At 44.5% G+C, this 14,350-nt stretch overlaps 1 protein-coding gene across 1 annotated transcript in view; it reads left to right on the forward strand.

Moving 5' to 3' along the window:
* LOC106601260 (rho GTPase-activating protein 12) overlaps positions 1–13,859 on the forward strand; it is a 31,197-nt gene extending 17,338 nt beyond the window's left edge. The window contains exons 3-19 of the mRNA XM_014193336.2: positions 3,121–3,618; positions 4,013–4,222; positions 4,361–4,444; positions 5,961–6,083; positions 6,596–6,682; positions 7,020–7,082; positions 8,587–8,654; positions 8,741–8,828; positions 8,997–9,098; positions 9,220–9,318; positions 9,408–9,492; positions 9,647–9,775; positions 9,882–9,980; positions 10,065–10,142; positions 10,245–10,379; positions 10,532–10,637; positions 12,736–13,859. Coding sequence (XP_014048811.2) covers positions 3,121–3,618; positions 4,013–4,222; positions 4,361–4,444; positions 5,961–6,083; positions 6,596–6,682; positions 7,020–7,082; positions 8,587–8,654; positions 8,741–8,828; positions 8,997–9,098; positions 9,220–9,318; positions 9,408–9,492; positions 9,647–9,775; positions 9,882–9,980; positions 10,065–10,142; positions 10,245–10,379; positions 10,532–10,637; positions 12,736–12,913 — 2,232 coding nt within the window. The 3' untranslated portion in view covers positions 12,914–13,859. The remainder of the gene's footprint in view (positions 1–3,120; positions 3,619–4,012; positions 4,223–4,360; positions 4,445–5,960; positions 6,084–6,595; positions 6,683–7,019; positions 7,083–8,586; positions 8,655–8,740; positions 8,829–8,996; positions 9,099–9,219; positions 9,319–9,407; positions 9,493–9,646; positions 9,776–9,881; positions 9,981–10,064; positions 10,143–10,244; positions 10,380–10,531; positions 10,638–12,735) is intronic.
* The last annotated feature ends 491 nt before the right edge of the window (positions 13,860–14,350 follow it).

A 14,350-nucleotide genomic window follows, 5' to 3' on the forward strand; every position in this document is an offset into this window, starting at 1 on the left:
CAGTAGTGTGTATGGCCTCCACGTGCCTGTATGACCTCCCTACAACGCCTGGGCATGCGCCTGATGAGGTGGCGGATGGTCTCCTGAGGGATCTCCTCCCAGACCTGGACTAAAGCATCCGCCAACTCCTGGACAGTCTGTGGTGCAACGTGGCGTTGGTGGATGGAGCGAGACATGATGTCCCAGATGTGCTCAATTGGATTCAGGTCTGGGGAATGGGCGGGCCAGTCCATAGCATCAATGCCTTCCTCTTGCAGGAACTGCTGACACACTCCAGCCACATGAGGTCTAGCATTGTCTTGCATTAGGAGGAACCCAGGGCCAACCGCACCAGCATATGGTCTCACAAGGGGTCTGAGGATCTCATCTCGGTACCTAATGACAGTCAGGCTACCTCTGGCGAGCACATGGAGGGCTGTGCGGCCCCCAAAAGAAATGCCACCCCACACCATGACTGACCCACCGCCAAACCGGTCATGCTGGAGGATGTTTCAGGCAGCAGAACGTTCTCCACGGCGTCTCCAGACTCTGTCACGTCTGTCACATGTGCTCAGTGTGAACCAGCTTTCATCTGTGAAGAGCACAGGGCGCCAGTGGCGAATTTGCCAATCTTGGTGTTCTCTGGCAAATGCCAAACGTCCTGCACGGTGCTGGGCTGTAAGCACAACCCCCACCTGTGGACGTCGGGCCCTCATACCACCCTCATGGAGTCTGTTTCTGATCGTTTGAGCAGACACATGCACATTTGTGGCCTGCTGGAGGTCATTTTGCAGGGCTCTGGCAGTTCTTCTCCTGCTCCTCCTTGCACAAAGGCGGAGGTAGAGGTCCTGCTGCTGGGTTGTTGCCCTCCTACGGCCTCCTCCACGTCTCCTGATGTACTGGCCTGTCTCCTGGTAGCGCCTCCATGCTCTGGACACTACGCTGACAGACACAGCAAACCTTCTTGCCACAGCTCGCATTGATGTGCCATCCTGGATGAGCTGCACTACCTGAGCCACTTGTGTGGGTTGTAGGCTCCGTCTCATGCTACCACTAGAGTGAAAGCACTGCCAGCATTCAAAAGTGACCAAAACATCAGCCAGGAAGCATAGGAACTGAGAAGTGGTCTGTGGTCCCCACCTGCAGAACCACTCCTTTATTGGGGGTGTCTTGCTAATTGCCTATAATTTCCACCTGTTGTCTATTCCATTTGCACAACAGCATGTGAAATTTATTGTCAATCAGTGTTGCTTCCTAAGTGGACAGTTTGATTTCACAGAAGTGTGATTGACTTGGAGTTACATTGTGTTGTTTAAGTGTTCCCTTTATTTTTTTTAGCAGTGTACTTGCATAACAATTACGCAGGTACTTTACGGCCGAGATGTTGTAAGCAGTATACAAACAAAACAACCCAACTGGGATGTGTGTTTATGTTCAAAACTTCCATTAGCCCATTTTGAGAGGAAATGACAGTTGGACAGTCGACTCCCTCCACCCAGCCATGTATCTTATTTGTGTTTTTCTTGCAAGTATTTAGGTCGGTATAGTCTGTCTGTGTGTTCAGGCCAGTGTACGTCCATGTGTGGTACACAGAAGAGTCTTGCCGATACCAAAGAAACCTTACCTCTGAGCCAGGCTTTTCTTTTAAAGCAATTTTTTCATGAAGAATGTCTGTTTTACAAGGTGCGAATTGGGCAACCTGAAGACAGTTATTCCCTGGTCTCTGGCTTTTTCAGTGTTTCTTAAAAGTGTATTCAAAGCTAAAAAAAAGCCCCTCTTCAAACCAGGTAGTAATCAAAAGAAGGAACTGGTACATGGTCTGAAAAACCTGTGGTATGTCCTTGCCAATACTTCTGCTTTTGGATCTACTAGTTAAAATGTTATATCCCTGATGGGATGCAACATATTTGATCATTACGTTGTTCGAAGAGGTGCCTTTTTCAGGGAATATGACCGACATGATCTTCAAGGCTTGCCGTAGCTTCAGGCACAGGCTTGTGACTTTTCTGGGTGTCTCCCAGGTAAGTATCTAAGGGTGTGCATCCCAATTATGATATTTTCCTTCATGACCCCTAATCTAAGACTTCATGGTCATTTCACTCAGCCAGTCCTAATTTTTGTGTCTGTGCCAATTGAATTACATGTTCAATTCTATGCCAGCAGTACTTAGCCTACATGTGAGGGCAGCAGGTACAGTACCCTAGAGGTTAAGAGCGTTGGGCCAGTAACCGAAAGGTCGACTAGGTGAAAAATCTGTCTGCACTTAACTTTAATTGCTCCTGTAAGTCGCTCTGGATAAGAGTGTCTGCTAAATTACTCAAATGTAAATGTGGCCTATAGTACTGTATTTAGCTGTGACACCCCTCTGCGTTATCATTCAAACTTCCCCAGTCTTTATAGTTTTTTATCATGTCTGGCTCATGTTGAAATGTGCTTGTGTTTGTCTATGAAGTGACGGTCTGCCACACAGCTCCCTGTGGTCTACTCCACTCCACGTGGTGGAAATCTCCTCTGTTTGAGATGGGATGTTTTGCTCTTCACTTCCACACCCCTGAGATGTATGTAGGGTTCGGGAAAGACATTAACAGGACAGATCACTTTTTTGGATGCAGATATTACTGACGTATGGCCATTTCCACTAAAACTGAAAAAAGGCTTAGAGTTGAATGTTGATGTTGTCTGTACTCTTTTAAGAAAGAAAAACAAAACACTCAAAAGCGAGATCCACATATAGCTCTTTAAATGCATGCACTTTGTAAGAATGGGCATATTGTGATGAGTTGGGTAACTCAGCCCATTAGAACAAAGGGGTTGGGAGAATGATATTTGATCCCAAGTCAGTGCTTTGTTACTTGATGGGTAAAGGGAGGTGCAGGTAGAGAGAACTTTTTTCCCCTCTGTCTTTTGTGTTGTGGAGATTCTCACGGATTGTTCTCATAGAGGCTGATGGGGCCATTGGCTTCATGGCAAATAAGGTGAGGTTGGGGAGTACTACGCAGGCAGTCGGTACTCTGTTCATATAGAGCACAAGATATTATTGACTGGTGGCTCGCTGGCCATTTAGGACTGGGGGTGAAATATTTCTTCCTCATGTTATTCCTGATGACTGACCTGTGACCTCTCCTCCATCTCTGTCTCCAGGTGGAGAATGCCAGCCCCAACACTGCTGTTTACGCCAATGTCACCGAGCTGAAGAAAAACATCCCACAATCCCCTCCGTTAGTAGCTTTGAGTCCTGACTTGCCCCTTACCCAGGAGGGATGGCAGGTGCACACTGACAAGGACAGCGGGAAAGAGTTCTATTACCGCCCAGCCACGGGCCAAACCACTTGGGCCGACCCCCGCAGCAGCCTCCCCTCCACAGACATGGAGCTGCCCAAGGAGGCGTTGGCTATCCCGGCCCTGTCCACGGCCCTTTCCCCTGCCCTGTCCCCGGCCCTGTCCCCAGCCCTGTCCCCGGCCCTCTCACCAGCCTCATCCCAGGGTTCCAACTGGGAACAGGTGTTGGATGAGACCACCGGTCGAAACTACTTCTATAACCCCACCTCTGGGGCCACGTCCTGGGGAGCTCCGGAGCCCATCGCCCCCTCCTCTCCTGTTACTGAGCCTCCTGTGCTGAAGCTCCCAGACAGAGGACCGGTAGGGGTTAGCTTATGCTTTATTTGACTGATATGGCCATTGTTTCAAGCTCATCAACAGATAAGGCTTCTAAAATACAGAACCGTGGAAAGTGTTGTTGGATTGTTGACTGCTAAAGCAGTCTCTGTCAGACACCAGCGCTTTAACATCTGCTTCATGGTCTTGAGGGAGTCTTGTTTCGTTAGTTCATTAGCTAGTTATGTCTTAAGCCTTCTATGGCATACACATGCTTTTTTCTGTTTATTCTCAAAGTGTTACTAGCCAAGTTACTAAGAACGTTTGCTATTTGAGCAGAATCGCTAGCATGTTATGAACCATGTCATAAAATTTGTATAAATTCGCCACTCAGTTTGAGTTCCATCTTAAAAGCATTTGCAAATCTTCTGTTCCTCAGCCCCCTCTCCCAAAGGAAGACTACCTGACAGAAGACCACGAAGCTCCAGACACCACCTCCTCGGTGTTCCCCAAAGACCTCCTGCCCATGCCGCAGGCTAAACTGGCCGTCATACCCCGGGCCATTCTAGACAGTGTCCCGGCGGGCTGGAAGCGCTCCATAGATGCAGATGGGAAGACCGTATTCACCAGCGAACGCACACAGGAGCAGGTAAGTGTATTGAATGGAGGACCAGTGCTTTGAAAGGGTAGCGGTTTGAGAAACCATGCAATGTGTGTCATATGCTGTTTTGTCCTGTGTGTGTGTGTGTGTGTGTGTGTGTGTGTGTGTGTGTGTGTATCCTGGCAGTGGCTCAAGTCTGTGGATCAAGAAGGAAAGACGTACTACTACCTGAGAGACGGCTCCAGATCCCAGTGGAACCTTCCAACAGAGGTGAAGAGAAGCAATATTGTAATTTCAAGGAATGGTTGAGTGGCTTTTTTACCAGGTCTCAAAGAGCTTGACATTGCATGGTGTAACTCTGTACTGCACATACAGTTGAAGTCGGAAGTTTACATACACCTTAGCCAAATACATTTAAACTCAGTTTTTCACAATTCCTGACATTTAATCCTAGTAAAAATTCCCTGTCTTAGGTCAGTTAGGATCACCACTTCATTTTAAGAATGTCAAATGTCAGAATAATAGTAGAGAGAATGATTTATTTCAGCTTTTATTTCTTGTATCATATTCCCAGTGGGTCAGAAGTTTACATACACTCAATTAGTATTTGGTAGCATTGCCTTTAAATTGTTTAACTTGGGTCAAACGTTTTAGGTAGACTTCCACAAGCTTCCCACAATAAGTTGGGTGAATTTTGGCCCATTCCTCCTGACAGAGCTGGTGTAACGGAGTCAGGTTTGTATGCCTCCTTGCTCGCAAACACTATAGGATTGAGATCAGGGCTTTGTGATGGCCACTCCAATACCTTGACTTTCTTGTCCTTAAGCCATTTTGCCACAACTTTAGAAGTATGCTTGGGGTCATTGTCCATTTGGAAGACCCATTTGCGACCAAGCTTTAACTTCCTGACTGATGTCTTGAGATGTTGCTTCAATATATCCACATAATTTTCCTCCCTCATGACGCCATCCATTTTGTGAGGTACACCAGTCCCTCCTGCAGCAAAGCACCCCCACAACATGATGCTGCCACCCCTGTGGTTCACGGTTCGGATGGTGTTCTTCGGCTTGCAAGTCTCACCCTTTTTCTTCCAAACATAACGATGTTCATTATGGCCAAACAGTTCTATTTTTGTTTCATCAGACCAGAGGACATTTCTCCAAAAAGTACAATCTTTTGTCCCCCTTCTTCCTTGCTGAGCGGCCTTTCAGGTTCTTTTACTGGTCGTTTTACTGTGGATATAGATACTTTTGTACCTGTTTCCTCCAGCATCTTCACAAGGTCCTTTGCTGTTGTTCTGGAATTAATTTGCACTTTTCGCACCAAAGTACGTTCATCTCTAGGAGACAGAACACGTCTCCTTCCTGAGCAGTATGACGGCTGCATGGTCCCATGGTGTTTATACTTGCGTACTATTGTTTGTATAGATGAACGTGGTACCTTCAGGCATTTGAAAATTGCTCCCAAGGATGAACCAGACTTGTGGAGGTCTAGAATTTTGTTTCTGAGGTCCTGACTGATTTCTTTTGATTTTCCCATGATGTCAAGTAAAGACCACTAAGTTTGAAGGTAGGCCTTGAAATACATCCACAGGTACACCGCCAATTGACTCAAATGATGTCAATTAGCCTATCAGAAGCTTCTAAAGCCATGACATCATTTTCAATGACTCTAACCTAAGTGTATGTAAACTTCCTACTTCAACTGTAGGTGAAGATAACCAGTTACTGGGTTTGATTAAATAGGCCAGGGCCTTTACACTGTTTGTTTCTGTTAACCCTCTCAGCTCCCGGGTGCATCCAGTCTGTCCAAGGTGGGGAATGGAGTGGACCAGGACAGCCCGCTGGTTCTGAAGAACTGGAGAAACCCCATGGGCCCAGCTCAGTTTGGCCCCTCCCAAGAAGACAACGTGAGTAGCTGGGGAGCCCCGAGCATGGACAGGGACATTGAAGGAGGTTTCACACCGTTGGTATAGCAACAGACGTTTATGGGCCATTAGAATCTCTTTTTGGAATCTAGACTGAATTTGGCACTACAGTACAGGAACATAGAAACTGCAGCATTTGCCGTTCTGGTAGTCCTAAGAAAACAAGCCATTAGGACTAGTCCCTGACATGAGACACCTGGCCCTCACAGCTTTATGCACAATGCCCTTGTGGAATGATGCCGTTGTGTATGTGTCGTTGTCGACCCCCTCAACAGGAGATGGAAACACCTGCCCTAGTTGATTTCCTCTCAGGAGGTCACTTACAAAACGAAATGGGAGAAACTACAACAAGAATGGAGGGGGCAGGGGAGAAAGCGGATAGAATTATGACTCATAACATTTGACAGGATTTCTGCTCTGTTCGAACAATAAGGCCCTATCAACTACTGTTGACTAACCAACCTGAACCTAATTCCCTCCCTTGCGCTTGGCAGAGGTTCTTTCCAACACATAGGAGAAACGTTTCGGACGTCACCAGTGAAGCATCCAGCTCAGGCAACTCCCCCGAGGCGCCACACCATGTAAGTACAGTAAGAACGTACGACACGATAAGGTTTTGAATCCATAGGGATCATTGTCAGGTCATTTTCTACTGGCCCTCAATAATAAATGATACGTGTTGGACTAGTATACACAATAATTGAATTGGAAATTGCATTATTTTTCAGCAATGATTTTATTGCTAATTTTATGAATTGAATTAATTCATTTCCTGAAATGTAATTGACCCCAACCCTTCTACTAACTCAATAAAATGTACTCTACTGTACAGACAGCACACATATACTTCTAAATGACAAAGAGCCTGAAGGCCCATTATCCCATTCATTGAAGACTTCTATTGTTTTCTCCATAAAGACTGATAGGTTGGGAGTACGGAGTAGACTGTCACATCTGAGCACAGACTCACATCATGAGCACGTAGGTTCTTACGGCCCACGTCAGGCCTGATAGATAGATGCATAGTGTTGTTTGCCAGACAGGCATTGCATTCTGCTGGTGTGTGGGTGTTCTGATATAACTAACACACTATGATATAGAATTGGATAGGAGAACTAACGGTGCTTGGGAAGGGGAGCTAATGGATTAGATATTGGTTACAGTACATACTATATACACATATGCTCTTAAAAGGGCTGATTAAGAGTTTCTTATGTGGTGTTTAAGTGAAATTACTAACTTTGAATGGGTTGTTCTCTCTCCTTGCTTCGTGTGTGGATAAGAAAGCGATCTGGAATACAAGCATCTGCTAAATCAGGGTTTTCCAAACTCGTCCTGGGGCCCCCCTGGGTGCACATTCAGTTTTTTTGACCTAGCACTACACAGTTGATTCAAATAACTAACTCATCATCAAGCTTTGATTATTTGATTCAACCCTGTACTAAATGATCATGTCATGATAGACCACCATTGACACTACCCCCTAGTGGGGAGAGGGAGCATTTGTAGTTGTTTTTGTTGGACCTTGTGGTCCAAGTGGTGGCTTGTTGGGTAATACTTTCAGATCTGATTGACACCATATTTTATTGCATTGCCTTTCAAAGCATTGTGCTGAATGTACATATGGTGCTGTCTTATGTAGTAGGCACAGTAATGTCAAAGTGCTGAATGTCAATGCTATAAGCAAAGTCAACCCCAAAGGATCATTTCCCATTTTATGAATCCATGCAAACAAACACACTCACGCCCAAGCATGTATAATTGTGCACTCATGCACAAAGATACACACACACACACACACACACACACACACACACACACACACACACACACACACACACACACACACACACACACACACACACACACACACACACACACACACACACACACACACACACACACACGAGAGATTGACCACTCCCATGTTGATACCTGACTAGAATCTGCTACTTATACCCTTTGATCTTTACCTGTGGACTCATAGCCTAAGAATTCAGCATAATCTGGAACACTGCCAACACAAACATTTGTTGCTGCCACCTAGTGGCCTAGTATTTGCATTGCAAAATCACAGCAATACTTTATCTTGGCCTAACATTATAGCCCACAATTACAATAATCTGCTAACATGAACAGTCCAATGTTCATATCAGCCAGTAGGCCGATGGGCAATGTCCAGTAGCATATGACCCAATGTGGGTACTAAATGCTTAACTCATTTACCTATGTATGTCAGTGAAAACCATGAAAACCATGTGTTTGATTCCATTCCATTCACTCTATTGCGGACATTATAATGAGCCGTCCTCCCCTCAGCAGCCTCCACTGATGTGCGTACAGTACAATATAACTAACAACATCTTTAAACCTGATCTGAGGTCTGTGGGTTCCTGGTAATCACCATTAGTAGAAATGTTCATACACTCTCCCTCTGTCGTTTGTGATATTTTGTTAATATTTGTCTCTATTTTGCTCGTTTTAGACACATCTACTAGAGAAGGCAGGGATCCTGAACAAAACCAAGGTGGCCGACAATGGGAAAAGAATTAGGTAATGTCAAGTCAACCGCAAAGATTACAACACATTGTGATTTGCGCAATGGACCAATGATTCCTTATTTTCTGGTTTTCTAATAGGAAGAATTGGAGTCCGTCATGGACTGTGCTGCATGGAGGCATTCTCACATTTCACAAAGAACCAAAATCTGCACCCTTGGGAAACTCTGTAAGAACATTTTGTTACAATAACCACTCACAGCCACCACTTTAGAAAATAAGCTCATTGTATTCATAAAGAATGATTTGCTTGCTTGTCAGGATTGGGTGTCCTACAACCTACTATTACGAACCACCAGGTCTGTTGAATGAATGTCATTGGTCCGTGATTCCTCAGAACAAGACCAATCAGATCACCCCAGAGTACACAGTGGAGCTGCGGGGAGCCACTGTGGGCTGGGCCCCCAAGGACAAGTCCAGCAAGAAGAACGTTTTGGAGGTATGGGCTCTGTTTAAGGTCTATCAGGGTTGAAGTCAGTTCTATTTCATTCAATTCAGGAACTGAATCAAAATGAATTTAATTTAACTCTTGGTATGGCTTTTTCCCTCTCCCGCTCCAGTTAAAAACGCGTCATGGGTGTGAGTACCTGGTCCAGTACGACACAGAGAGCATCATTTGTGACTGGCACAAGATCATACTGGACTCCGTCAGACAGCTGGTGAGTATCCAGGAGGTGTCTATGTAACAAGTTCTAATTAGAGTAGGCCAAGGGGGCGTCGGTCTTCATTATAACCTCTCCTCTCTCAGGACCAAGATCACTTGTCGGAAGAGGAAGAGGAGGAGCCTATGGAGAAATCTCCACTTGCTTCAGACAGAGACAAGAGGACCAGCTGTAAGTATGAGTGTCCAACAACCTACTATTACGAACCACCAGGTCTTTCAGTGCTTTTGAGGTGTAAATAGGTGTAAAATGTCAATATTTCATAACTGGGCATTAGATCAGGTAGTTAACGAAAGCTGCACCCATCATTAATTGCACCCTCCAGCAGCCACCAAAATTACGCCAGGCATCAGTGCTGAGTCATCAGATCAGGGGCGTGTCCGCACCAAACTACGCAAGTTCCTCCAGAAGAGGCCCACACTGCAGTCAGTGAAGGAGAAGGGCTACATAAGAGGTAAGACTGGGCTTTATAACATGGTTAAATGACATAGCAGAGTAACCTTATTGCACCTTATGATACCTTTACGGCACTCAGAATGTTTTTCATCGTGGTTCTCTAGATAATGTGTTTGGTTGTCATCTGGACACGCTGTGCCATCGAGAGAACAGCACTGTGCCCAGGTTTGTGGAGAAGTGCATCAGGGCAGTGGAGATTAGAGGTAGGTATTCCTTCTTTATCCTGATACCGTAATATCAACCTTTACCACCTCTAATAGGGTAACACAATTGTACATTCCCCTTAGGTCTGGACATTGATGGGATCTACAGAGTTAGTGGGAATCTAGCTGTCATTCAGAGACTACGTCACAAAGCAGATCATGGTAAAGCAAGTTTCAAGGACTAGTAATGAATTTGTAGATGGAGCATCTTGCAGTATTATCAACCATATTCTCTGTCCTCATGCCCTCCCTCCCTCCCTCCAGAGGAAACTCTGGACCTAGAGGATGGTCAGTGGGAGGAGATCCATGTGATCACGGGGGCACTAAAGCTTTTCCTGAGGGAGCTGCCTGAACCTCTATTCCCTTACAGCTTCTTCGACAAGTTTATCGCTGCCATCAGTAAGTCTAGGCCAGGCCCTAATAAAACATTCTGGATGCATCTTAATAGTCAGACTCAAATTACATGATAGTAATGAACTGACATAGTCTGACCTAAATAGCATGAAAGGATGTGAATAAATAGACATTTGGGATGACGCTTTCTCTGGTAGAAATCCAGGACTATCCTCAGAAGGTGTTGTACTTCCGTGACCTGGTGAGGTCCCTTCCCCTGCCCAACCACGATACCATGCACCTCCTTTTCAAACACCTCCTCAAGTGAGTGCTTGTTGTGGTATAAACTGGCATTTTTTTATATACAGTTGAAGTCTGAAGTTTACATACACCTTAGCCAAATACATTTAAACTCAGTTTTTTACAATTCCTGACATTTAATCCTAGTAAAAATTCCCTGTTTTATGGGCCTCCTGGGTGGCGCAGTGGAGATTCTGTGTTCGAGCCGGCCGCGACCGGGAGGTCCATGGGGCTGGGTTAGGGAGGGTTTGGCCGGCAGGGATATCCTTGTCTCATTGCACACCAGTGACTCCTGTCACTGGCCGGGCGCAGTGCACGCTGACCAGGTTGCCAGGGGTATGGTGTTTCCTCTGACACATTGGTGTGGCTGGCTTTTGGGATGGATGTGCATTGTGTTAAGAAGCAGTGTGGCTAGGTTGTGTTTCAGAGGACACATGGCTCTTTGCCTCTCCCGAGTCCGTACGGGAGTTGCAGCAATGAGACAAGACTGTAACTACTACCAATTGGATACCATGAAATTAGGGAGAAAAAAGGGGTAAAATAAAAAAAACATCACATTCCCAGTGGGTCAGAAGTTTACATTCACGCAATTAGTATTTGGTAGCATTGCCTTTAAGTTGGGTCAAACGTTTTGGGTAGCCTTCCACAAGCTTCCCACAATAAGTTGAGTGAATTTTGGCCCATTCCTCCTGACAGAGCTGGTGTAACTGAATCAGGTTTGTAGGCCTCCTTGCTCACACACGCTTTTTCAGTTCCTGCCACAAATATTCTATAGGATTGAGGTCAGGGCTTTGTGATGGCCACTCCAATACCTTGACTTTCTTGTCCTTAAGCCATTTTACCACAACTTTGGAAGTATGCTTGGGGTCATTGTCCATTTCGAAGACCCATTTGCAACCAAGCTTTAACTTCCTGACTGATGTCTTGAGAGTTTGCTTCAATATATCCACATCCTTTTACTTCATCATGATGCCATTTATTTTGTGAAGTGCACCACTCCCTCCTGCAGCAAAGCACCCCCACAACATGATGCTGCCACCCCCGTGCTTCACGGTTGGGATAGTGTTCTTCGGCTTGCAAGTCTCACCCTTTTTCCTCCAAACATAACGATGGTCATTATGGCCAAACAGTTCTATTTTTGTTTCATCAGACCAGAGGACATTTCTCCAAAAAGTACGATCTTTGTCCCCATGTGCAGTTGCAAACCATAGTCCAGCTTTTTTATGGTGGTTTTGGAGCAGGGGCTTCTTCCTTGCTGAGCGGCCTTTCAGGTTATGTCGATATAGGATTCGTTTTACTGTGGATATAGATACTTTTGTACCTGTTTCCTCCAGCATCTTCACAAGGTCCTTTGCTGTTGTTCTGGGATTGATTTGCACTTTTCGCACCAAAATATGTTCATCTCTAGGAGACAGAATGCGTCTCCTTCCTGAGCAGTATGATGGCTGCGTGGTCCCATGGTGTTTATACTTGTGTAGTATTGTTTGTACAGATGAACGTGGTACCTTCAGGCATTTGGAAATCGCTTCCAATACTGAACCAGACTTGTGGAGAGCTACCATTTCTTTTTTGAGGTCTTGGCTGATTTCTTTTGATTTTCCCATGATGTCAAGCAAAGAGGCACTGAGTTTGAAGGCAGGCCTTGAAATACATCCACAGGTACACCTCTAATTGACTCAAATTATGTCAATTAGCCTATCGGAAGCTTCTAAAGCCATGACATAATTTTCTGGAATTTTCCAAGCTGTTTAAAGGCACAGTCAACTTAGTGTATATAAACTTCTGACCCACTGGAGTTGTGATACAGCGAATTATAAGTGAAATAATCTGTCTGTAAACAATTGTTGGAAAAAGTACTTGTGTCATGCACAAAGTAGATGTCCTAACCAACTTGTCAAAACTATAGTTTGTTAACAAGAAATTTGTGGAATGGTTGAAAAACGAGTTTTAATGACTCCAACCTAAGTATATGTAAACTTCCGGCTTCAACTGTATATATATAATTCTATGTTTTATATAAAACTATACAAATGATATAATAACTGATATACTAAACACTTTCCAACCTACTACTTCCTCTCACTCCCTCTTCTCCTCATTCCCTCCTCTTCCTCTCTTCCAGAGTGATTGAGTTTGGGGAAAAGAACCGTATGTCAGTCCAGAGTGTGGCCATCGTGTTTGGCCCTACGTTACTCAGGCCCCAGACTGAGTCGGCCAACATCACCGTTTACATGGTCTTCCAGAACCAGATTGTGGAGCTCATCCTCAAAGAGTTTGAGACAGTATTTGCCCCCAGCTGAGACATTTTCTATGGCATCCATGAGTCAAGAGGGACGGAGACAATGGGGGTTGCCAAGTCCTGGGAAAAGACTGATGGTTACATGGGTTGCTAGATTTGGTAAAGGGAGTTTTTTTTCTGTCAGTGAACTAGCCTTTAACTGTGGTAGCTCCAAGTCTTCAACCTTCATCCCAAGTTTCAAACTCGTGCTGTCCACCCATCCAGTCATCCATCTGTTTTGGTACTTCCACTCACAAGAACATTGACAAAATGAAGTTGAGGGTAAAAAGGGAAAATGGATGAACATGTTGACATACCAAAGTTTACCATGGATCCGATGACAATACCTGGCAATAGGCATCATGTTTAGTTTTACAAATAAAATATATATTACATGTAGGTGTACATGTATTTGGGGGAATATTCTGATGTTGTATCCATGGTTTGGATTGACATATCTGAGACAGATCGGTCTTTTTAGTGGATGACCTCTTAATTAACTATATGTTAAAGTCTATGAAAAAGATTAAATATTGTATACCTTCCCAAACGTTACCTTATCAACAATACAAGTATGAGATATTCCTTATCAAATCAATTAAAATGGTTGTTGTTGCTTTCCTTTTGGCGAGCCATACAGATAACATACCACTGCCTTGACTGTAAAGTTATTTGATTATTTCCTCCTTTAGAAAAAGGCTGTGAATTTACCAAGGAATACTACTTGCGACTATATTGTGGTTCATTATGCATAACGTGGCTGTACGTTATTGGCAGTATATATGAAAATATATTATGATAGAGCATAACTGTACATTATGGCTGTTTTATAGTATTAATGTTATTACAGAACAAGGATAATAACAATATATCAAGATATTTTGAAAAACTTTTTTTCTCTGTACATAAGAGTTCATCTTACCTTATAAATGAATGTTCTTCTAATAAAAGAATGTCATTTCTGTCAATGTTTCTGTCCAAAAGGCTGTGAAGTATTTGTAGTTAATCATGTCAGTAATGTTAGTTCATCAAATCAGAGCTGTAGCTCCGCCCACCGGTGAAGTGGAGCAGAGCATGCTGGGCGATCTACAGCTCAGAGAAGATCAGTAGTCAAGTGAGAGAAGGTTCCAGCCATCCTTGTGTTTTCCCACCAGTTAGCTTTCATTGTGTTAGCCAAGACAGTGTGTGTCCTTGTTCATATACCACACACACACACACACACACACACACACACACACACACACACACACACACACACACACACACACACACACACACACACACACACACACACACACCTTGGTTACAGCAAGTCGCAAGACCACTAAGTGCCATATCCCATTCATACTACATACACTGTGCGGTGCATCTTCAGCATTATTAAACCACCTCAACTGGAATCCTACCTGTCTGCCATCTGTGCCCTTACCAGCACACAGGTGTCACGGGCTGGCTCAAG

This window comes from Salmo salar, chromosome ssa03 (assembly GCF_905237065.1).
Source record: "Salmo salar chromosome ssa03, Ssal_v3.1, whole genome shotgun sequence".
Taxonomy (NCBI): Eukaryota; Metazoa; Chordata; class Actinopteri; order Salmoniformes; family Salmonidae; genus Salmo; species Salmo salar.